General features: G+C 41.8%; 1 protein-coding gene across 4 annotated transcripts in view; it reads right to left on the bottom strand.

Moving 5' to 3' along the window:
- mob2a (MOB kinase activator 2a) overlaps positions 1-23186 on the bottom strand; it is a 58849-nt gene that overhangs the window by 17980 nt on the left and 17683 nt on the right. The window contains exon 1 of one of the 4 annotated variants that reach the window (XM_041996833.1): positions 18489-18726. The exons of 1 other annotated variant lie outside the window; for it this stretch is intronic. In XM_041996833.1, coding sequence (XP_041852767.1) covers positions 18489-18526 — 38 coding nt within the window. In that variant the 5' untranslated portion in view covers positions 18527-18726. Of the gene's footprint in view, positions 1-7631; positions 7700-13351; positions 13684-18488; positions 18727-23186 lie in introns of those variants that run through there. 2 more of the 4 variants (XM_041996832.1, XM_041996831.1) reach the window with 2 other exon arrangements.

Genomic DNA, 23186 nt, shown 5'->3' with positions numbered 1-23186 from the left:
GTCACAAAACTTCCATCATAAATAATTAAGTTATTAATTTGAAAGGATCATTTTGGATAGAAGTGTGTGCACAGCATCCATTTTCTCACTGAGGTGAATGGCTGGCTCAACAGGTTGGGTCTGAAAGTCAGCTGACAAATTCCACCAACTGGAGACAAGAAAAACACCGACTCCAGGCGAGCAGTAGATGAGTCACAACCGAAGCAGATGTGCCTTGTGAGCCTGGTAACCACCCAGAGCTGAACCAGTAAAATCAAGCTCCAACCAATCATCACTGGGGTCGAAACGATACACGGGTGAAGGCACCAGACCACATAAAACCCAAAATGACTGAAAAAAAAAAAAAAGAAAAAGAAAAAAATCTGAGTAGATATAAGACCTGTTGGTGTTGCATTCTGGGCTTGTTGGGGTGTGTTTAGGTAAGGTCTTAGCCAGTGAAAACAGCACACACTGAAGGCCTTTAGTCCTGAGGGGTTTCTATAGAACCAGATGAAGTTCAGCAGGGCCAAAAGCCACTGAACCCAGTGACCTGAGCTGTAATTCCCCCTCTTAAATCATAACTATGCTTTGTTTGGTTGTCATAGCTTGAAGATAATTATAAAAATACATCATGTGCATCTAACCTCTCCTTCTAAAAAGAAAACAAGAACTAATCTTAGAAAAATCTTGGTTACTCTAAAACTCAAGAGTCAATTGAGAGGTGCCCAAGGCCAGTCCTCAAGTGCTACTATACTGCAACTTTTAGATACATCCCTTCTCTAACACACCTGAATTAAAAGACTGAATTCCCTCATCTGCATTTCATTCAGCTCTGCAGAAGCCTGGTAACAAGCCATTCATTTAATTCAGGTGTGCTGAAGAAGGGATGCATCTAAAAGTTGCAGGATAGTAGTTCTCGAGGCAGGACTTGGGCGCCCCTTCCTTCCACTTTAGCAAAACTACAGATAAATGGCGAGAGTGCTGCAAAAACCTGACCATCTGTGGCCTTTATTAAGTACCTGTAAAGTGCAAACATTCAAACCAAACTTACCAAAAGCAGCAGGAAAGTTAATAAACCTCTGCACTTTGGTATGAAAAGGTGTTTGCTCATGCCTTAACTAAGACATAAACACAGCATATACATCAAGCACAAATATTAAAAGAAAAATAGCTGGCGTTCTAGAGATTGAAATGCTTCTTGCAAGTTTTCTTCTTTTCTTTCTTCTTTTTTTTTCCTCTGCCTGTTCACTCGCTTTCTCCTTGGCTTCATCTCTTCTTAGCTCTGCATTCCTGAAGGGGACGGGCTACATGCAAAGACATGCCATCGCTCTCTGCACACACAACCTGGCTAAACAAAGGCGAAGCAAAGGCAACATGAAGAATAAACTGAAGAAGGTCAAGAGCACGAGTACTACAAAGCGTTAGTTTGGCCGGACTTGGACTTGTCGGAGTAGTTGATATCTACACACCATAAGCAAACACGCCAGGGCTTCAGTTCTTTGTCCTGTAAACACCAGCAACGGGATTAAGGAAAATACCTAATTGCCAAGTTGTTCCTGCATTTGCAACTTTTAGTGTTCTTGCATACTTAATCCAATTTGAACTCAGCATAGTTTGGATTTCAAACTATATAGCATGCAGGGACTTTTTTATTGAGAGAGTAGATGCGGGAGGCTGTTTTTTCACTGCTTCATGGCGGAAGGAGAAGAGGGCTTTCATAAAAAAGACAGGAGATGAGAAATACCAGACATGTCCAGACATTTATAAATTACCATCACCATGGATACTACAAAGATTCATGTCAACAGGAATGAGCCAGAATGGAATATGAAAAAGATGAAATGGGAGAGGGAAAGGAATGAGGAGGCAGGAAGTGAGAATGAGGGAGTTGTTGAGATTAGCTAGGTGAAGGGGGGGTGAAGAGAGCAACTGAGGATCAAGGAAGTGAAAAACTGAACAGAAAACTGAGCTAAAATAAAAGCACTTTGGACGATGAGAGAGAAAGAGTTTGGATCAGGGTGGGAGTCTGTCACAACATGTCCTGCACTCCTCCCAACATTCCCAAGCAGAGGACAGTCTTGACCCACCTAATATTTTGGCATTCGGACAGTCAAACACATGTCTGTCAAAAATAAAGAGTTGTATTTACCTGCAAGTCCTAAACTCAATTGCAAGGTCTGTTTTGAAAAATGCTCATTAGGCTAGCAGTGAGACAAGGTCAAATAGTTAGAGGTGAGATAGGTGAGGTAGTTATTTTAACGGGTAAATTAATCTGTAAAAAGCTGCTGCATCATGTTAGCACAGTCCAAATTTCAATATCCTCAGGCCTGCATCCACAAGGGGAGGAGAAATGAGGCTTTGTCCTGCAAATGGCTACAGGTCTGTGGTGAAGGTCACTCCTTCAGTGTCAGGAAATTAATCACATGACAGAAGGAACTCGTGCACAAAGACAGGTGTGCTGTGCTCTGTCTACGTGAGGAAATCACCCACTGAGGCAGCAACACAATTAATTCCACCCCACAGCTTATACCTTACAGTTCAAAAGATACATACAGGCTCAAAGCCTTCACCGAATGCTAATAAACCCGAAAAACAGGGAAAGAAAAGAATGTCTCTTTTCCTGGGAAGCGTGTGATAACCTTGGCACAGATGCCTGCATACACAAACTTGCTGATTTTCCAAGTGCAGATAAAATTCTGAACATTTCTGGACCAAACCAAAACATCATCTGCAGATTACAGCTCCAGTTTCCCAAAGGTGCCCAGAGAGTGGAAGCGGAGAATTCCAAGTCTTGTACACACAGATAAGACTTGGGTGTGTGATCAACACTGCCATCTTCTGGCATAAAAAGTAGGTGCACAGGCAAGTTAAGTCAAATAATTAAACTTTTTGGTAAATTACAAACCAGCAACCTGACACTGGAAAGAAAGTAAAGGTCTTCCCAGCCCTGAAGGGGCCTCTCAGTGCAGATGTTAGGCTGGCTTTTCCACTCCACTTTTCCATCCAGGTTTTATAATTATAGTGTGGATGCTGAAGTGAGTGTATGGTGCGTATATTTTACTGTAAGGCTATAGATGACAGCCTCTTTTGCAGACTGTAAAACCTAATGAGTTACTTTCCACTACTGGTGTTGTGGTTGAGTAAGCCTGATGTAATCAAATAAAAAGCATGAAAAAGACTCAGGGACCAGTAGCAGGATGAGTTTTTAATAAAAATAGCACCACTAAACAAGGAAATGTGAGGTTAGGAGTCAGGAATGGGGGAGTGTTTTGACGTAAGACGGAGCTGCATTAGGAGAAAAGGGGAAGGAGTTGTGGTCAGACGCAGTCCGGTGTTTGCTCAGGAGCACAAGAGCCAGTCTGTTGGGGGGTGTGTGCATGCAGATCTGAGTATGTCAAAGTGTGAAAAAAGTATAGAATAAGGTGAAAGGGGATGGATGCAAAAGAAAGAAAGACTATCTTGGAAAGAGCAGAGGGAAAAGGACTGGGGTTGCACCCATATTTGCACAGGACGTATGTGGTGAAGCAAGATCGGTTTCATGGTGAACAGAGCCCTCTATTTATGCCTCATGGAAGAAAAAAATACAAAAAACAAGAACAAAATCAGTGGGTGTTCCTTCAGATTTATCTGACTGGAAAAAAACAAGATGGAAAGTACAAAATGTAACCCAACACGGTGCTGCAGAAAAGATAACAGCCCAGTTAAGATCCATCTTTTTCTGACTGGTTGAGGGAGATGAAACCTAACCGAAGGATTGATGTTGAGTTTTATCATCAACTGCAGAAGTTAGAAAAGGAGGGTGTGTAGGGGTTGCTGTGGTTTGGGTGGTGCTGGCTTTTGTTCCAAGGTTGCCTTGCCCTGATCCACCTCATTAACTCCCAAATGAAGGCATTTAGTCACAGATTTCCTACAAACGGGAATGTGGATGCACTTAACCTTTGGTTTTTCCAAGAAAAGACACACACAGACTAAAATGTACAGAATGTTCCTTTAACATGGAAACTGAACTATGTTCCAGAGCCTAACGACACATGGACTGGGAACGTAGTGAGCAGTCCATTCACCCCGACCTGAGTAGCTGCACCGCATTCACGTCATCCTGACAGAGCATGTAGAGATTCACTGTGACAAGCATGAGAAAATGTGTCAGCACGCGGTCAACTTCAACAAATTTCAGTCAGCACAGATGATAATGATTAAAAAAACAAACAAAACAAGGCTTGAAATACCATGTGCAAGACTGTGCACGTAAAATTGGAGCAATGCACCTAATTTTTATACTGCACATGCACCCATGCAAGTAAAGGAAATTATTTATCGAAAGATATTTAGCGAGTATTCAGACCCTTCTAGCAACTTCTTGGTCATATACGTTTCATTGTATTACATTAATGTTTGAGTTGAGATTTACAAGAAATATTTTAATTGTTGGTTCTTACGAAGACTGCTGTTTTTTTTTAAGTTACTGAACTGTTGTTTATATAATCATACTTTTAATATAAAAAGTTTCCGTCAACTTGTTTTAAAATCATCCCTGCGCAAAAATTTTAATCGTTGTCCACCACAAATTAAAAACTACACCAGACTTAAGAAACTAAACAAAAAAACAAAAAAACTTTTTAAAAGTCTTTTTAAAAGATTTTATGAGATTCAAAATAAAATGAATATTTCACTAAATTAATTTTGGTTGAAGTTTTTTTTGGCCATGTGCACTTTTGCTAAAAAATGGATTTGTAGCCTGGGAAAACAAAAAAATGCTGATAAGATCACGACGCTGCCTAAAGAGCACACGCCAAGTTGCATTAGTCTACTTAACATACAGCCGTCTGTTCCTACGTAGATTATATAACCCTACGTTCTCTCAGCCTCTGAGATACAAACAACAACAAACAGACATGAGAGATGAAAGCTGAAGGAAAAGTCTCCATTTCCTGCACCAGCAGACAGATTTCAGCTCCACCATGATGTCTGGCATGTTGGTGTTTGTTATTTCACTCCAGCCAATGTCCTGCTGCACTTTAACCCTGCAAGCAAGGAACATGCTGCCCTGACCTCAACTTGGTCCAAAAAGTTGAATTTGTTTTTCTTTTCCTCCAGTCAGATTAAGTGCTTGTGTATTTTTATGGCAATTCCAATTCTGCTCATGGAAAAAAAATAAAAAAAATCCACTGCAAAAATATTAGTGTTCAGGAAGTATTTGAGTAGTTTTCTTAATTAGTGAGATTTTTTCTTGTTAAACAATTATAGCCTGATTGGGTTAAAAAGAGAGACAGTGTATGTTGGATTTTTAAGAGGTTTCTTTCCCCCCTTTCTCTCTTAAAAATGTTTTATTTCAATCTTTGGCTTGAACGCAATGATAAAATGTTCATGTTCCTTCGGTCGAGAGTGTAAGAACAGCATGTGTCCATCAGTTCGAGTGTGTTTGTCCACAGTAGCCGTCCTGAAGAACGAGCTCTAGTTGGAACAGCAGCCTCTGAAAGTCTCGTTGGCTCACATCTGCTTATCACAACAGCTGCTCGGTCAAACTGGGAGAACGAGGACATTCACATTTTCAGCTATCGGTACAGTTGCTGCCTGTCCTTCCACACAAACAATAACACCCTCTGTTTTTAAAAGTGGTGTGTTTGAAAGTAAAATCATTACACCCCGAGTTCACAAGGTGATTTATTAAAAACCATCAAAGATCAGGCGTGATGAGATTATCGGGAACCTAATGTGCAAACAAGTTTATTCTAATCTGCTTAAAGATGAAAGCAAAAAAACAAAGAATACCAAAACTAAAAACATCTTAAGTTCTCAGGTTTTTGTTTACCCCAAACTCCTGAGGACAAGCAAAAATAGAGGAAAAAAAAAAAGAAAAAAGAAATTCCACCTCCCTGATGACTAGACGAGCTCTCCCCACCTTCTGATAGCGAAGGGAACTTTGTTCCATTGTGAGTTTGATTAAAACAAGTAGTGATGAAAGCTTAGGAAGCAGTCACACCCAAAGAGCTCGCAAAGAGGTGAGAAGCATGTGAGCACAACTAACGCAACCAAAGACCAAGAGAGTGGAAAATATGAGCCAGTCAGTGCTTCTTGTAAGGACATCTAGTCTAGCAAAAGCATTTTAACCTCTAATCAGCTTAGAGAAGTAAATACAAGTCAATGTTTGTGCAATCTCTCCTGCCAGAGAGGAAGTCTGAGCTATCCAAGGAAGATCCTTGGAAGGAGGCCAGGTGTTTTCAAACCACCAGCACCGTCATGGACATCTTCCCATAACAACGCTGCAAACAAAGAGCAGGGGCTTAAAAACAAGAGGTAGCCATGGTTAGTCTACAGCAGGGGTGCCAAACATATGGCCCAGGGGCTGAAAACAGCACACAGGTGGGTCCAGTTTGGCCTGCAGGATTAATTTGGTAAATGTGAAAATAATACTTCCACATCTGTAGCATCAATAGACTTCCAGTCCCAAAGAATCCACTTCTCCTGTGACACACTGAGCAGACACAAGTCATCTGTGAGATTAAGTGCACTGGCAGTGTTTAAAGGTTATTAAATTATTAAATAGCCATAAAAGGTATCCAGTCAGATTTCAAGTATCACTCCTCAGATCTTGTCTAAAAATGGTCACTTCAGGCTCCAAAAGTACCATTTAATCATAATACAAAATACTTTATTTCTCAGTTCCAGATACACATAATTAGATGTTTTGTGATTTTGTAGATCCACTGTGATTTCTAAGCTGTAACTTAGGTGTAAATTAAAAACTGAGGCAAAATAGTTGAAACTGTCGTAAATTTCAGGTTGTTCTTCATACATTTTCTAAAAGGAAGGTTCATCAAATGTAAACATCTTAATACTGTACTTATATTTTGTTGCACTAAAACAAATTTACAGGTTGTTATGCTGTTTTTATGGAGCTAGGTTAAAAAACTGATTAATGAAATTAATCATTAATTAAATTTAGATTCATAAAACTTGGAGTCGGATATTTTTGTTTCCTTTTCCCGTGATGACAGTGAAAAACTGGTGTTGCATAAATATTTGTAAATGAATCTAAATCGAATCAGGAAATAAGTAGTGATACCTAACCCTATACTTTATTTAGTGTATTTTATATTTTATTAAACTGCGCTTTGTGTCTCTTGTACATATGAGTTTCACATCCCTGGTCTTCTGAAAGCTCCCATAACACAGAACAGTGACACATGAGACAGAGTTAAACTTTTTGCTAAACCAAAGATCTGTTCTACTAGAGGACTAACTCTTAGGTTATTAGCTATGGCAGAAGATCATGTCTGCATGTCAGTAAGTCCAAGTCTCTGGAGGTTAATCAGAGGGAAGCAAACAGTGAGTACATGCTTGGAAGAGAGGTGTTATGTGTAGCACTGAGAGCCAAGTGTATCTGTGAGTGTGGAGAGAAAGACAAGGAAGCAACTGTTCTGAAAACTACAAGACAAAACCACACGTGTTGTTCTTTGTGGGGTTGTTGGTATGGCGGTAAAACCACAGCAAAGCCCTGCTTGTGTCAGAAACTGGCAGGAAGGAAATGTTGCAGTATACTGCAGGGCAACACTGGCCAGTCCCACTCCTGCTATGCAGCACTGACTCTACACACAGGCAGGCTTTAAACACCTTTAAGAAATAATTAAGATGAAAATGAATATTCTTACCAACATACATCGCACCAAACAAAAAGCATGCCTGATGTCCCCAGATGGTGCATCAATGAGCAAGAAGTGGGTGGAGGTAGCTGCTGTTGTTAAAGAGTGGAAAAATAAAAGAGTTGGGCAGAGAAAAAAGAGAGGAGGTTGCATCAATACACGTCACCGGAGGAGCAAGAGCAAGGACAAGTCTTTTCCCCACTTCATGAACACATTTCCTCCACTCTCCACAGATCCTACAGGAAAGGATGAGCTGTCGGGAGGCCGATATAATCCAATCCACATGGGAAAATTAGATCAGGGCGTATTAAGTCTATGAAGTTGTTTGTGCGTGTGTGGCCACGCCATCAGATTCAGGTGTAAACAAGATTCTGATTGGCTGAGGAGTATGTGGCTCCCACCTGGGAAGATGGGCTTATGCAGTGACATCATCTCTACAGACGGGGGGTGGGAGGGTTGTTGGTCCAGGGTGCACATCTGTCTACCACACAAAAGGCTCCAATAAAAGCCAAAAAAACAATTATTATAGCACAGCCATCAGAGCAGCTTCAGCTGTATTAGGCCTAGTTTTTACAGCCCTCAAGTTCCTGAATGAAGCTTATCAGCTGTTATGATACCAGCTCAGAATAAGCTACAACCAGCACCGCGCAGCATCCCTTCAGCAACTGTATGAACAAGGTGAGTGTTTAATGTTCGAATACCACAAATTTCAAAACAAACTGAGATCCAACTGTAAATTCAACCTATAAAATCAGAAGTTTTTGCTTATAAAGTTATGGTTTCCCTCTCAATCTTTTCTTTGTAACACTGCCATGTAAGATGGAAAGTAACTGAAACAAAATGAGGGAGGGGGACTTCCAGAAGTAATCACACAGCTATGCAGACAAGTGTTTGCTAGAGCATACAGCGAGCTTTAGTGTGGAGCAGACGGTTAAATAAGTAAATCTTACCTACTCAACACTGACTTCTTCATTCAATTAGGCTGCGTTGGACCACCCCTCCCTCTCAGCCTTAGTTGGGACAAACCCCATAAACAGGAAGTGAGGCGCCCAGGCCCTTCCTGTCTCCCTTCAAATGGGCCTCTTGTTCCCAGAGGCTAAATGGAAAAGCCACAGGATGCTATAACAACCTGCTAACCAATTTCCATGCCACCTTTCGAAGCTATACAAAGTCTCCAGGCACGTTGTTTTGGTAGTGAATTCTGTCAAACCCCTTTCCTGCCACCTGACCAACCTAAAAAAACTCAGCCAAACAACAATGTCATTATTCACTTGCCAACTGGGCCACCAGGCAGCTGTCACAAGGTTTTCCAAGCCTACAGGACACACACAGACAACTTGGCCTGTAATATTTAGACGGTTATATCATTTGTTGTTTGGTCTATTTATTAAAAAAAAAAACAAACAAACAAAAAAAAAACAATAAAACTGCTGCAGTGACAGATGTGGATAGAAGTCCTGTGCTTCTTTTTAGGTGTGTATGATTGTGCTGACAGTGAAGGATCTAAATGTGGAGTGGAGGTTAGCGCAAGGCCATCTCTTTCTCCTCCTCATCCTCCTCCTGAGCCAGCAGAACAAGGCTGCTGCTGAAAACACACACAGTGTCCGTGTTATGCAATTAGTCTCGTGTGAGGTCTGTCCTCTGCAGTGAATGGAGGGCAGGTGATAGCAGAGAGAGGCAGGCAGTCAGTTGCGTCTTACAAAACTCTTAAATGTGCATCAAATAACCAGCTTCACTCCGACGGGATCTAGTGCAGGCCGTTTAGACCTACTGGGAGAGGTTTATCAGCACTTCATCATGAATAAATGGAGACAGAAGAGCAAAACAGATGTAGATTTTAACATAAATCAGAGCTAATTTCTGAAAAAAAACACCAATTATTTTTCCTACTGGGCACAAGTTCCCACGTCCAAAATCACTAGTCATTACAAACAAATTACAAAAGAGGTTTTGAATTATAATTTAGTCAAAAAAATGTCAAAAAGCTTTTATAAGGATGACAAAGCCCTGTTCTCATTTCCTGTTTACTACATGAAACAATCAAACACAGATTCTTCTAATTTAACTTTTCCCTGTACAAGGTGACACTATCATGCTGATATGTCCCTTTTAGTTTAAAGATGACTTCAACATGTCAGAATGAAGGATTCACACAACATGCCTGGTTGACTGCATGTGTTCTGGGAAGAGTGAACGTGGAAGCATCATATCAGATTATACAGTAATCTGATTACTCCTTTGAGGGTCAGTGTTTTATAAAAACGGATATCTGAAAATGTCTTACTAAAAAAAAATTAGGTGCTACATAAACATCTGTAAATGAATTGATAGAAATTCAGATATAATAGAAATCGAATTGAACCAGGACATTAGTGGTGAGACCCAGCCCTATGTCTGAGAATTCGTGTGCAGCCACAATGACGAGTCAGCTCTTTTTAACAGTGCAAAGGCCACAGGAAATAATGTCATCCGATTCCACCACGCAGTTTTATTAATAGACTATGATTTCATGACATTTCTATCCTATAATCATGGCTACTTTTCTCCCCCCCCAAACCAATCGAGCATTTCATCTTCATTGAATTGAGGCCCATGTGAGTGGCGAGCAGCCAGAGGACGAGGGAGTCTACTGGGCTGCGGGGTAGGAAAGCAGGGTTTGTTGGTGGAGAATGGTGCTCTTGTTGATCTGCATGTCTCAGCTCTGTGGAAGCAGCCAGATCTGCCAAAGAGAGCCTAATGAGAGACACATGGCAACCAGAAGGGTCTGCTCTGCTAATACAGCACGCAGTGTGATGATACACTCAGAGCTATTGTTCCACGCCACAGATTTTTAAAATATATTAACCAATCCGCTGCGAGCAAACACACACAAACACACAAGCTATTGTCATGTGTTAAAGCCTCAAGTTGGTCTCCAGTGAAACATTAAAAACATTAAACCACTCAACTCTAAGGAAAATTGGATTTTTTTTTACATTTTAAATTTGTGTTAAGAAGTGATGACCTTATCTTAAACCTTCTTTAGAGTAAAGATGAACGAAAACCTGACCCATGATTCAACTCACTCTGAGAACTGCCTTAGGACTTTACAAAAGCCTTTAAGTTAGTCAAAGTCTGTTTAAAAGGTTGTGTTTGTATGTGATCATGAACTATGAAATCACAAATTCTCCTCTTATACAGAGTCTAACTAACTAAAGTTATTTCTCCATCTACATAATTTGGTAGAAGACATTTCTAATATTACTGTTACTTTAATGATGATGCAAAAGAATGCTAAATATATGCAACAGTGCATCATCTAAATTCCCTATATAAATAAAAATACACACTAATTTAAGAGGCAGGCAGCTGCAGTACGGCTGCACGTTCTCAAACAGGTCTGGGAAGCTGAGCTGAAGAAACTACGTGGCTAACAGGTGTCCCAACGTCACTGACTGGAGATAAATAGTAGCTGAAGCTGATACAAGCTAAAGGTAATCAACCATGTTGGAAGGATGACAGAAGTCGTTTTCACAGCAACTGCTGAGCTGAACATTTCCACACATGTTGGCTAATTCTAGAATGAAGTCCAGAGTATCAGCGAGTGTGTCTATGTAAATACAAATTATGTAGGCTAGTTATTTATTTAACGAGTGAGCGAGCGTGCTGTTGACTTTTTGCTTTGAACTTGTGCTGCTTTGTTTTTGGAGGAGGTCAAGAATGAGCAGTACTGATATCAAAACAAAACAGTCAACAGGAAGCGTCATCCTCAAGTCTTGACCAGAACAACGGCATACTTCAGGCATCATGTCCTGCGTCATCCGCACATCACTCAGAGGCTTCTGTGTTGTATTTCCACTGGTGGGAACGAATCTCCAGCTGTGAACTGTGCATGTGAACAGCAACTGTGGAGAAAGACCCAGACCCAATTTTCCACTTGTTCTATAGTGTTCATGGCCAACAACAGCTACAAGAGTTAAAAATCCACGATTCACAGAGTTTTTAACTGGTCTGCTTTCCCACACAAACACCCTGAGAGGACATCTCAGCAACAATACTGAAGGGAAAAATGTGTGTGCAAAAGAGCATCATTAGCTTGATACACGCAAAAGCTACCTGCTAGTAATCAATTTGTTGATGTTCAGTTCTTGGCTGAGTGGTCTTGACTCCTTCTAGCTTAACCACTGCATAAAATTCACTGTTCCTGAAAAAAAAAAAAAAAACTATAATACCCAGGCCAAGAAATGAGAGCTAGTTCCATTTTAATTTTCTTTACGTCATAGAATGACAGACTCTTCAATAGCTCCATTCTTTGGAGGACGGTCAACATTAGATGTGACAGAAGTTGGAAGGAGTGCTGGCAGACGTTTTCATTTCCACACAAAGCAACTGTTGAAAGCCGAAACACCGGAGCCCACAGGACGGAGGGCTGTCTGGAGCCCAGGACAACAAGGACCCACTCAGATGGGTGTGCCTCCAAAAATGGCACATCAGTCAAAGCATATAACATCACTTCCAAGCAATCTGACTGGCTACATAGCAAAGGAGGAGAAATACTAAAAATAGACCTTGCAGTTAATTTGGGCTTAATGAGCCCCTAAGACATCAGCGTATAGGTCATATCCCCCCAATTATGACTGGGGGAGAGAGTAATATTGGTACTTTTGGCTTAAACCCTGCCTTCACAAGGCTCCTGTGTGTATTTCAGGGACTCCTACAGCTTTCGACACTTGTGAAGTCTCAGATTTACATGGGAAAAGATTTCAACAAAGTGTACACAAAATGTACACCGCTAGGTATAATGTAATCCAGCTGTGCTGTGTGTGTTAGTGTAAACTACTATTTTACCCTCACCATCAAAATGCTCCTTTAGAGCTGAGAAGTTATATTTAGATTTTATACAGCAGTTAAGGCACGATCAGACCGGCTAACCCCACAACCACAAAAGAAGAAATCCAGATCCTTTCTGCTCCGACTGCCGGAGAGTCTAACCAAAATCATTTCAAGCACAACAAACAGCTAAACTCAAAGTTTAAAGCTGACAGACGACCTCTGCAATGCATAATAGCTGAGTCAGGTCTAATGGTAGGTTTGACAGTGCAAAATAAATGTTACAGAAAAAAAAGAGCAAAATTTGTTGAATCCAACACTTTGCAAATGACAAAAAAAAACAAAAAAAAAAAAAACAAACAGAAAAAAAACAGGAGAAAAAGGGAAAACACATTCCCATCTCCTTATAAGGGAACACAGTGTCCCAAACAAACATTGCTGCACTGCCAGAAGGGGCACAGAGCAGGACGAGAGGAAAAGTTGGGCAAGCTTGACCGACTAGCTGCCTTTTGGACGCATTCCAATTAGTTGAAACCTTCTCTCTAAACAAACCCTGTAACCAGCAGCATGTAGCACTCCTCTCTGGTAGGCTGTAGGGGATGGCTATGAGCCATCACTGTCCCTGTGTCCGCAACTCTCTCCCTCCCTCCCTCCATTCGTTCCTCCTCCTCCCACAATTGAAGATACATCATGTCTCTGACTACAGCAGAATCTCAACTGCTACAGCAGCACTGTCCTTAAATGTCTCCTCCAAACCGCAGCACAATAACACAGTGAATGAACAGAGGGAAATGGAGGAGGGGTAGGATGCAGAAGTAAAAGGAAAGTCTGAAATTTAAAGCTGAAGGCTGCTGTAAAGCCATGTGAAGTCGAATAACATTGAGGAGGAATGAAAGGTCAAGAGGTGAGACAAAAACTACCTATAGAAGAAGCAGTCGCAGCACACAAGAACCCCCATCCAGCAGGCGATGGCGACAATGCTCCGACCCACAGCACCCTTTCCTCTTTTTTGCCTCCCCGTCTCTGATCCTCTCTTGCAAATTTGGCTACAGGTGCACCGGGAAAACAGCTGACAGCTCAAGCACAGCACTCTGTAATGGTACAGCTATTCAAACAGCCGTCCATGTAAACACAGATCCGGTAGACGGAAGCACCGATGCACGCAGGCAGAGAAAACACTTTTTAAAGTATAATTCACAAAAGCAGACGCACTTCTGCGTGTGTTTCTCTTCATCCCTCCCAACCAACTACTGCAACTGCCTGCCTCACTTTCACACTCTTGCTCGCTCTCTCTCCCTCCCTCCCTCCCTCTCTTTCATTTGCCAGCACCCACTTGAAAGGCGGGAAGATTAGCTTGGCAAACAGAGTCCCATAAACAAACTGCTGACTGCTGGCCAGTACAGGCTGGACTGCAGGGGAGACAGAAAGAGAAGGCAGCTATATCTACCATCTGTATACAGACTAAACATCCTTTCTCCACCCATCGCTTGCACAGACCCAAAACACACAATTACTGATAAGTCCAAATGTAATCCAGTCCAACCTCCCCAGAGAGTTAATCAGCGTAGCATAGATTCTTCATCTTTCTGCAATTTTCATAACATGTAAATGGGCACAAAGCTCAGAATGTACACTTATTTGTGAATGTATACAATAACCATGACTCTTCATTCATACAGCTGATGCAGAGGTGCAGTATGGGAGGGGTTAGCAGGGAGACAAGCCCCCAGAAGCAAGCCAATCACTGCAGAGTACTGTAGCCGTGGTGCGGGCAAATAAGGTAACTGGACACAGGGTGACTTATGGGCCTTGCGACATCCCTGCATCAGTAGGTAAAGGCAATCATCCACTTTGGCTTTCTGATATTCTCTCGCTTCCTCCTTACAGATCAAAGAAACACACTCAAACACTTTAAGGACTGCAGTGCGCAGATGACTGTGTGCTGCTGCGATCAAAGGCTGCAGACACTGCTGGACTTTACATAAACACCAGATTAAACCATGACAAAGGCAAATGACAGTGCTGAATTCTGAAGCTCAATGTCAAAAGTTCCCGTTATCCATGAAAACATTACCACAGCCTGCCTAGAAGACAGAAAAATGGGCAGAGGCAGGAGTCACCTTCAGATGGTCGCAGTTACGTAACAACTGCAGGTGTCGCTCATATTCCATCTCTGAGTTATTAAAGAAGCTCTGAACTGTGAGATATTCTCAGCAGATACAGCTGCACTAAACTTCTGATGGAAGCACAGGACTGAATTCATCTAACTACTGCTGCAGCAGCCCAGAGAGGCTCTTCTTCTTCTTATGATGTCATCCCGCCTCCTGTTCTCCTACACCACCGCCTCCTCTTCCTCCCGTTACACCCAGGAGGCCCATCACCAGAAGCTCCAGCTTACGATCTCTTTTCCTTTTTACTGTTAATTACCTGATCTCCCTCACCTGCACATTTACATACAAGTGCACAATGATCACAGGGTGGGGGGAAACAAATTAACTGCATGCACTTTCCTAACTGAAAACAGAAGGGGGATGAGGAGGTTTATAGCAGTAACATCATTCTTGCACATTCAGCTGTTGGGAGAAGTCAGCATTTGAGCTTGGCACTCATTAGATCCCTTTGTGTTGCAGCACCTGAGAATCAGGATGTGGGTGTAGTGTGTATGTGTGTGTCAAGTGCAGTGGAAATTAATGTGCCCAGTAACAAGGCAAAGGGGAAAAGGAGTGCCAGAGGAAAAGTGCTGGCAATTAAACTGCCATTAAATTAACCTGTCACTTTCAACAATATGCTGAAGTTCTCAGTCAACGTGTTTTTGTTCAAACTTCCTTAGACATTTTGGCCTTATCGTGAAATCCAGACAAACAAACAAAAGCAAGACATCCGGAGTAGCATTGTACATGAGATGAAGAAAGCTGTGCAACTTGGTTGGTTGATAGCAAACAGACCCGACTTGTGACAGGGTTTAGAACGGAGGCCGTCACAATCGTTTCACCAGAAACTGGGTTAGGTGGAAAGAGGCAGATAATGTTGTGCACATCATTCATGCTGTTACACATGCACAAAAACAAACCCATTTAGATGATTATTACAGAGGGATGAAAGTCTTAAAATATCACAACCTGACAAGGACATTGCACCTACTGTTAGCAATCATGACAGCTGGTAGCTTCTCTATGTGAACATAAAAAATGTTCATTTAACAAAACTAAGGAGTGACAAGTCACAAGTTTAAGTCTATTAATCTTACTGAATACATGAGCTGTCAATCTCAGCTAACAGGTGATTATTGCAGATGACCAGGAACCACCAAAACACAGGTTTCCCATAAAAAGTTAGCTGCTGCATCCCATGAACAGCAAGGCTGAAATCCAAAAAAAGAAACCCCTGCCCCAAACCTGACATCTCGAAGTTTGCATTAGGTTTGTGGCTGAAATCGATTTGAATTGAATAAAATGTGAGCCAATATTGATTCTTAAAACTCAGATCGATTGTTATTTTATAAGTTTCCTAATAAATATTCTAAATTTAAAGGCTGGAAAACTATCAGAAATGTCATAGATAAAGAAGGACAAATGGTTTTTTATAGATTATCCATCCATCCATCCATTCTCTTCCGCTTATCCGGAGTCGGGTCGCGGGGGCAGCTGCCTAAGCAGGGAAACCCAGACTTCCCTCTCCCCGGCCACATTCACCAGCTCATCCGAAGGGATCCCGAGGCGTTCCCAGGCCAGCCGAGAGATGTAGTCTGTCCAGCGTGTCCTGGGTCTGCCCCGGGGCCTCCTTCCGGTGGGACGTGCCCGGAACACCTCACCAGGGAGGCGTCCAGGAGGCATCCTAACCAGATGCCCGAGCCACCTCATCTGGCTCCTCTCGATGTGGAGGAGAAGCGGCTCTACTCTGAGCCCCTCCCGGATCACCGAGCTTCTCACCCTATCTCTAAGGGAGAGCCCGGCCACCCTGCGGAGGAAACTCATTTCGGCCGCTTGTATTCGAGATCTCGTTCTTTCGGTCATTACCCACAGCTCATGACCATAGGTGAGGGTAGGAACGTAGATCGACCGGTAAATCGAGAGCTTTGCCTTTCGGCTCAGCTCTCTCTTCACCACGACAGACCGATGCAGAGCCCGCATCACTGCGGACGCCGCACCGATCCGCCTGTCGATCTCTCGCTCCATCCTTCCCTCACTCGTGAACAAGACCCCGAGATATGTAAACTCCTCCACTTGGGGCAGGACCCCATCGCAGACCCGGAGAGAGCACTCCACCCTTTTTTTATGTTCTCCTAAAACACCTTTATACTGAAAATCAGCTCTCGCCACATTCAGATTTTTTTTCATTCACCATTGAATTTCATTTATCTATAAACTATTTACCACCTTATTACCTCTCAAATTAGCAGATCTGAGAATATCTTTTATATTTAAGAAAATTGGAGTTTTACAAATATCTGCAAATGAACCGATATTGAATCAAATTTAATCAAAATCAAATCAGGCTACAGTCAATCAAATCGATTCAGGAAATTAGTGGTGATACCTGAATAACTGTTAATCATGGTGGTAGTAGTGTTGTGCTCTGATCTTGTTTTGATGCCAGTATAACTCATATATTTCACAAAGTGGGCAAAAAATTGAATTCATTAGCATTATTTAAAATTATGAATTCCTTTAGTTTAAATTTGGACAGAAAAGGGTGATCCATAAGTTCCATGAAAGAGGGTTGTGGAGAGGACAGAGCTATACCAAGAAATTCTGACCTCGTCCCTGGTTAAAGTAACTATGCATACAAGTCAGGTCCATAAAGAACAAAGTTTATTAAAACCAACTAATTCTTCCAAAAACAGGGTCAAATATCTAACTAGAGTTTTCCCAGCAGCTCACGGATGGCCAAGGGGCAACTTGTTAAGGAGAATAAACAAACCATTAGACAGGCAGTGCGGATATTTTGATCATGTAGAGTAATATAATCTTAAACCGCCCCGTATGTCTGTTTCACAAGAAGCCAAAATTCCTTTTTTTATCCTTAAAAGTATTTTTAGCTGCAGTTCTCCAGGCTTTCTGGAAGTCCTTCAAAGATTTTCATTGGACGTTAGCTGCTTTTTCACTCAAAGTCCAGTCCTTTAGACTATTTTCAGAAGAATGTGTTGTTTATTCATTTTTTACTTAACATACACCCATGAATCATTAAAGCTTTATTATTATTTTTTTTTTTTTAAAAAAGGCCTCCAACTCAAGGGATGAACCAGTGCTGGGTCATATTTTACAATTTACAGGATATATATTAAGAAGAAATTAGGTTTGTCCCAAGAAGTCTGCAGTGTTGATTTCAGAGCATGCAATACCATGTGCTCCAAATTCTGTACAAACAGTCAGCAAAAGGAAAAAATAGATTAAATGAAATAATTGAAATCCAATGATTCCATGATCCATGCACAATGAGTGTGTGTAAACTGGAAATACCCCTTCAAGAAGTTATGCGAAAGGAAAAGACACAAAGTCACAAGAAGCGTAGAAATAGTTTTACTCTTTATCTAAATGGAAAAGGGAAGACAAAAGAGTGAGCCCAACCCCTTAAAGCAGGACAGACAGGTTTCTCCCGATCCAGGCACAGACTGGATTACAAGAGGATAAAACATTGCTGAGAAGCCCATCGAAGGGACTCACATCAGACCACGAATCTCTGATCAGTCATATTAAACTTCTAAGGATATCAAAAACTGGGAAAGCCACATATTTATTCATGTTTACATATTAAGAAATGATCACATTGGCTTTTACAGCAAAAGACTCCAAATCAACGATAGCAAAGAGCCAGTCTTCATGAACGACGCTTTGCAGAGGATGTGACAATAATAAAGTACATGCGGCAATAAAAAGTAGTGCAAGTACAGGAGCATTAGAATAAACATTTAAAATGTCTTAAAAAGAGCCAGTCTCGCTGCTCTGAGCAGCACTGAGTCTTCATGGAAATAATAAAGAGAGTGAAGTGATTGAGCTTCAGGACATGACTGAACGTGTCTCCCTCCTCCTCTCCTCACACATTACATCACACTCTTACCTATTTAACGTATACGACCCGTTCCTCTTAAACCTCATCCTGGACGACAGGAAGCGGATAAAGAAATCCAGAATTGACGCGTTTCAGATTTCTTTGGTCGTATCTTGATGGAAACAACCCCCACCGTGTTTCTGTGGACGGCTGCAGGACAAACGCGGAATAATACGGAGTTGGCTTTTTTGCAGACCTCTCTCACTCCAGCACCGTTTTTGCTCCTCAGACCTCCACCCTCTCCTCCTCCTCCCGTGGTTCTCCCCTCGATTAGTTTCCGAGGGGCAGGGTTACTGAGTGTATATTTTGCGATTGAAGCAAAAGCAGAGGGAGCTCGTACCGGTGACACGTGGGCTGGTTGGAGTGATGCCGGAGAAATTAACACGGAGTGATTGAGGCTCCTCTGCTTTGTCCACTAACTCACTGACGCACAACGCTGCGTTTTTACACCAAAACCCAGACAAATTAAGCCTGAGCTTCCTGTCAGTCTGCCCACATCTACACCCCCTCTTTTCCGCGACAAAAATCATGTAAAGTAACGTCGAAACACAAAACAACCGTAAAAGAAGAAGATATGTGAACCACCCCTTCATGGAAAATGATTCTCTTTGCGAGCCAGCTTCCTCCTCTCCATTCACGATTCTGAGGCTCTCATGTTTCAACCGCTTCCTATCTGAGGAGCTAAATATATACAGATTTATATCCCTCCACAGAACACAAACCAGACGCCACCATCCCAACATAGGTCTTATCAACGCCCGTAGGGTGAGACAGATTTAAGGGTTAAAAATAAGACCGAGGTTTCATTAATTCCATTTAAATCCGAATTAGTGCGTCCTGTTCTTCGTCTCTTTGTAATGCACACTTTACATGCCATTATACAACCTGTCCTTTGTTTAACATATTTTACATTGAGGCTTTCATTAAGTAGCAGATTAAACGAGTAACTAGTAGATTTTAACATGATTTCAATTATGACAAAACTGACTTGACGTCTAACTAAAAGCTGCTATGAGCACAAAATCTACCAAGTCACTCTTAATAATGACCCATGATCAATTAAATGCTAGTAATATATAAACCGTGGAGCATTTTCAGCATATAATACCAGAAGCAATGATGACAATGAGCTGCAGGAGTGTTAAAATGTGGAGAACTGATAACTGAATACTCCAAGTGACTTGGAGCAGACACAGAGGTGACTCTGGAATGACTTTACAGCACCATGTGATCTTTATCACTATGACAATCTGCCTCCCTCTGGCCATAGCCTCAAGTTTGTAATGCATGTCCTCTGGGAGGGAAGCCAACCACGCCTGCTGTATAATATTTACACCACCTGGTTGTTTATACCAACTACAGCTGAGAGGTAAGAAAGAAATCTTGTTGTGTAAAGTTTGGATTTATAGCAATGGGTTAAAGGAAGTTGGAGGGAGGAAGAGATGGATGGAGAGAGAGGGAGGGAGAGTGGGAGGATGTTTAGCAGAGGGCTTGACCACAAAGACTCAGATCAGATATGCTTTTCTGAAGCAGCCAGTTGAGGAGAGTTCGGGATAGGGACTTGCAACAGAGGTCAAACGGGATTCACATCCTGGATGATGAGTTTTCTTTTTGATTAAGTGAAAGGGCAAGCTGTTCACGTGTTCAAATTATCCTTTAGTTAAAAAATAATAATAGGAAAATAAAATGTCTCATTAACTTCTGTGTGCAAAACAATAAGAAGCACAAAATGATGAATCCAGACAAGCAGTTTAGTCTAGGAGTATTAGTGGGTTATATAGTGTTGCATCATGGGAGTGCGGTGCAGCATCTGGGTATGTGAGTGACTCCTCTACTCCCACAAAATATTCAGACGTAGCTGGCTCCAAGCTCATTTATTACAATAAATGCAGCCTGGCACCAAAAGTGCTGATGAATCGCACTACTGCTGGTGTTCATCAGTCACTGCAGTTACACAACAGCTAGGGGGAGGAAGATGATGATGACGATGGGAAGCACAGATGATATGGATGAGACTGAGAGGTTTGCTGCAGAAAGCCACTGGAAGGGAAAGAGGTTGAAGACTGCAGACTACAGGAGGTACAATTAGTACAATTAGTTTTATTGGTGCAGTTCACCTCCCCCTCCTCTTCCCTCTCCTCTCCTATTCATTCTCAGTCCTGCACCATAACTCCCCTTTATTTTATGTCCTTTTCCACCCCTTTTATCCAGCCTTTTTACTTTTTTCACAATTACTTCTACCACCCTCAAGTTCATTTCTCCCACCATTTCTATTCCCAGAGCGTCTTGTGAGAGAATGATGTGAACTTCTGTGTCATGCATACTAATGACATTAAAGTTGTTAGTCAATACAAGATGCCTTCCGTCTTGTTTTTCCAAAGGAGAAGCAGCCAGGGTGTTAATATGGGGGATACAATAAAACACCCAAACTGTCTGTATTCATTTCTCTCCCTTGGTCCAAATGAAAGGGAAGCTTCCAGAAAACAGTCATCATTGGCTGTGGTGCGGCAGTGAAATAACCCTGGCCCCTCCACTCCTGCTCAGGCTTTCCAGGAATACATTGCAAAGCAAACACTGGACCACAGTAGACAAACACACAAAAATGAACACACACACACACACACACACAGTGCACTGAGGTTCCAGCAACTTGAGTGCATGTATGAGAGGAAAGGTCGGCATTAAAGAGCCTAAGCCACTGTGTATTCCTTGTTTCCCACTACAGGCAGGGGTGATACAGACATAAACACTACCTGCAGTAATGCCAGGAAAAGAAAAATCTTATGACAACAAACAGAAGTATGTTATGCAATTTAATGTATATTAGGTTTGGCTGCCAAGAACCCAGCACATACATTTTATTTTTCTCTCTCTCTCAGACGTGGGTACACACTAAACATGTTTCAGCACAACCAAAGACTCACACACACACACACACACACACACACACACACACACACACACACACACACACACACACACACACACACACAGAGCACAGCTAGAGGTATATGTGAGCTGGGGCCAAGCTAAGAGCTGCAGTATAAAAAGGCCTATATATAAGACCAGGCAGAGAGACGCCAGGAGGCAGGCCGTCCTGTCTGCATCCATCTGTCACATGCCGCTCAACGTAAACAAGTAAACAGAGGACACCTCGATGATGCAGCTTGCAGCGCATGTCCTTTCTTAAAGGCGTCTCCTAGCTTCATTAATGGTTCCACAAAGCTGAATGTCCATCCAGTGAAATGGTCTGACACTGGTACGTCAGTGTGCAGGTGCTCAACGAGAAACAAGAGTGAAAAAAAATAAAAGACGATGATGACATCTTATCAAATGTCTCCTGGATTTTAAAAAGAAAACAATATGCCTTGAAATTAATAAGCTCTGAACCCATTTAATGTTATCTTTTAATATCTTGATAGGCTTGGTTTAAATTAAAATTCCACCTGATGGGGGAGATGAAATGCAACCTTAAGCATACATTTATCTCTCAGGCACTGCGAGAATGTAAAGTCCAGAACCAGCTTTAAGAAGCCAGATGTCATGCAAACATTAATCTAATCAGGTCAAAGTGATTATCTTTATTCAGCTGAACAATCATTTATCCTCCTACTAGTTGTTTTCACATACCAGTTAATAATTCAACCTAAAATGAGGATGATGGGGCAATAATGCCACCTAGTGTTATCTGGAAATAATGCACTGCTTAAGAGGGAGAAGACAAGCATCTCTACTTTTTCTTTCTGACTTACATTAAGGGTGAAAGGTATGGATGAAAGAGAGGAGGCAGGCAGAGGTGTAGGCCATCAGTGAGGTCTTGCTGACTGGTATGCAGTCTGCTATTGCTGGCATGTGAACAAAGACTTTGTACTAGTGATGAAGGAATGAAGCAAGGATAGATTACACACATACAAGAACATGAAAATGATGAGCTGGGAAGATGTGAGGCAGGACCAAATACCACTGTGACATCTGGTATTGCTGGTATGTTAAACACATTGTACATGAAGGAAGAAAAGCAAAGAGGAATCTCTGCTAAAAAAAAAAAAACAAACAAAAAAAAAAACAAACAAACCCAGAACTATTGATCTGTCTGCTTCTGACTGGTGGTAAACTGGTATCGCTGGTTAATGCTGCAGCTGCTTGGTACAGTCATGTGATAAAGGATCTGACAGAGCCCAGTACACACTGGGAAGGCTGCAAGCCTTGATTATGCAACAACAGGATCTGATTTCATGCCCACTGGATCTCTGCCTCCTGTTTTTGCCCTCTCTCCTTCTTCCTCTATCTATACTTCCACTTTTGCCTCCATTTCTCCTTCCACCGCCATCCTCAACACGTTTGCCTTTCATCTTGCTTCTTCTGTCAGAGAAGCAGAGAAAGCAGAGGATACTTCATTCTTCCTTTAAAACTAATGGACTTATCAGAAGTGTTAAAACTAAGTTCTGCCAGTTTTTTTTCACCCAGTTAACACATTCCAGTATACTGAACTGCATTGTCAGCCAGGGATGTGCTGCCCTCTTGTGGTATAAAGAGACATAACCAACGTTCCGTCTGTAAGAAACCATGGTGGTATTGGTGGTGTCAGACTGGTTCCTGAGCTTTAACAGCTTGTTGATTGGCAGGATTTAAAAGTTTTCCTGCTGCAACACACCTTGATGTCAAGTTCTGCACAAGTCTGCTAATTACACACCAATTTGAGTGGGT

Source organism: Melanotaenia boesemani, chromosome 10 (assembly GCF_017639745.1).
Source record: "Melanotaenia boesemani isolate fMelBoe1 chromosome 10, fMelBoe1.pri, whole genome shotgun sequence".
Classification (NCBI taxonomy): Eukaryota; Metazoa; Chordata; class Actinopteri; order Atheriniformes; family Melanotaeniidae; genus Melanotaenia; species Melanotaenia boesemani.
Note: the sequence above shows the minus strand (reverse complement) of the source record. Positions and strands in the feature narration are given on the sequence as shown.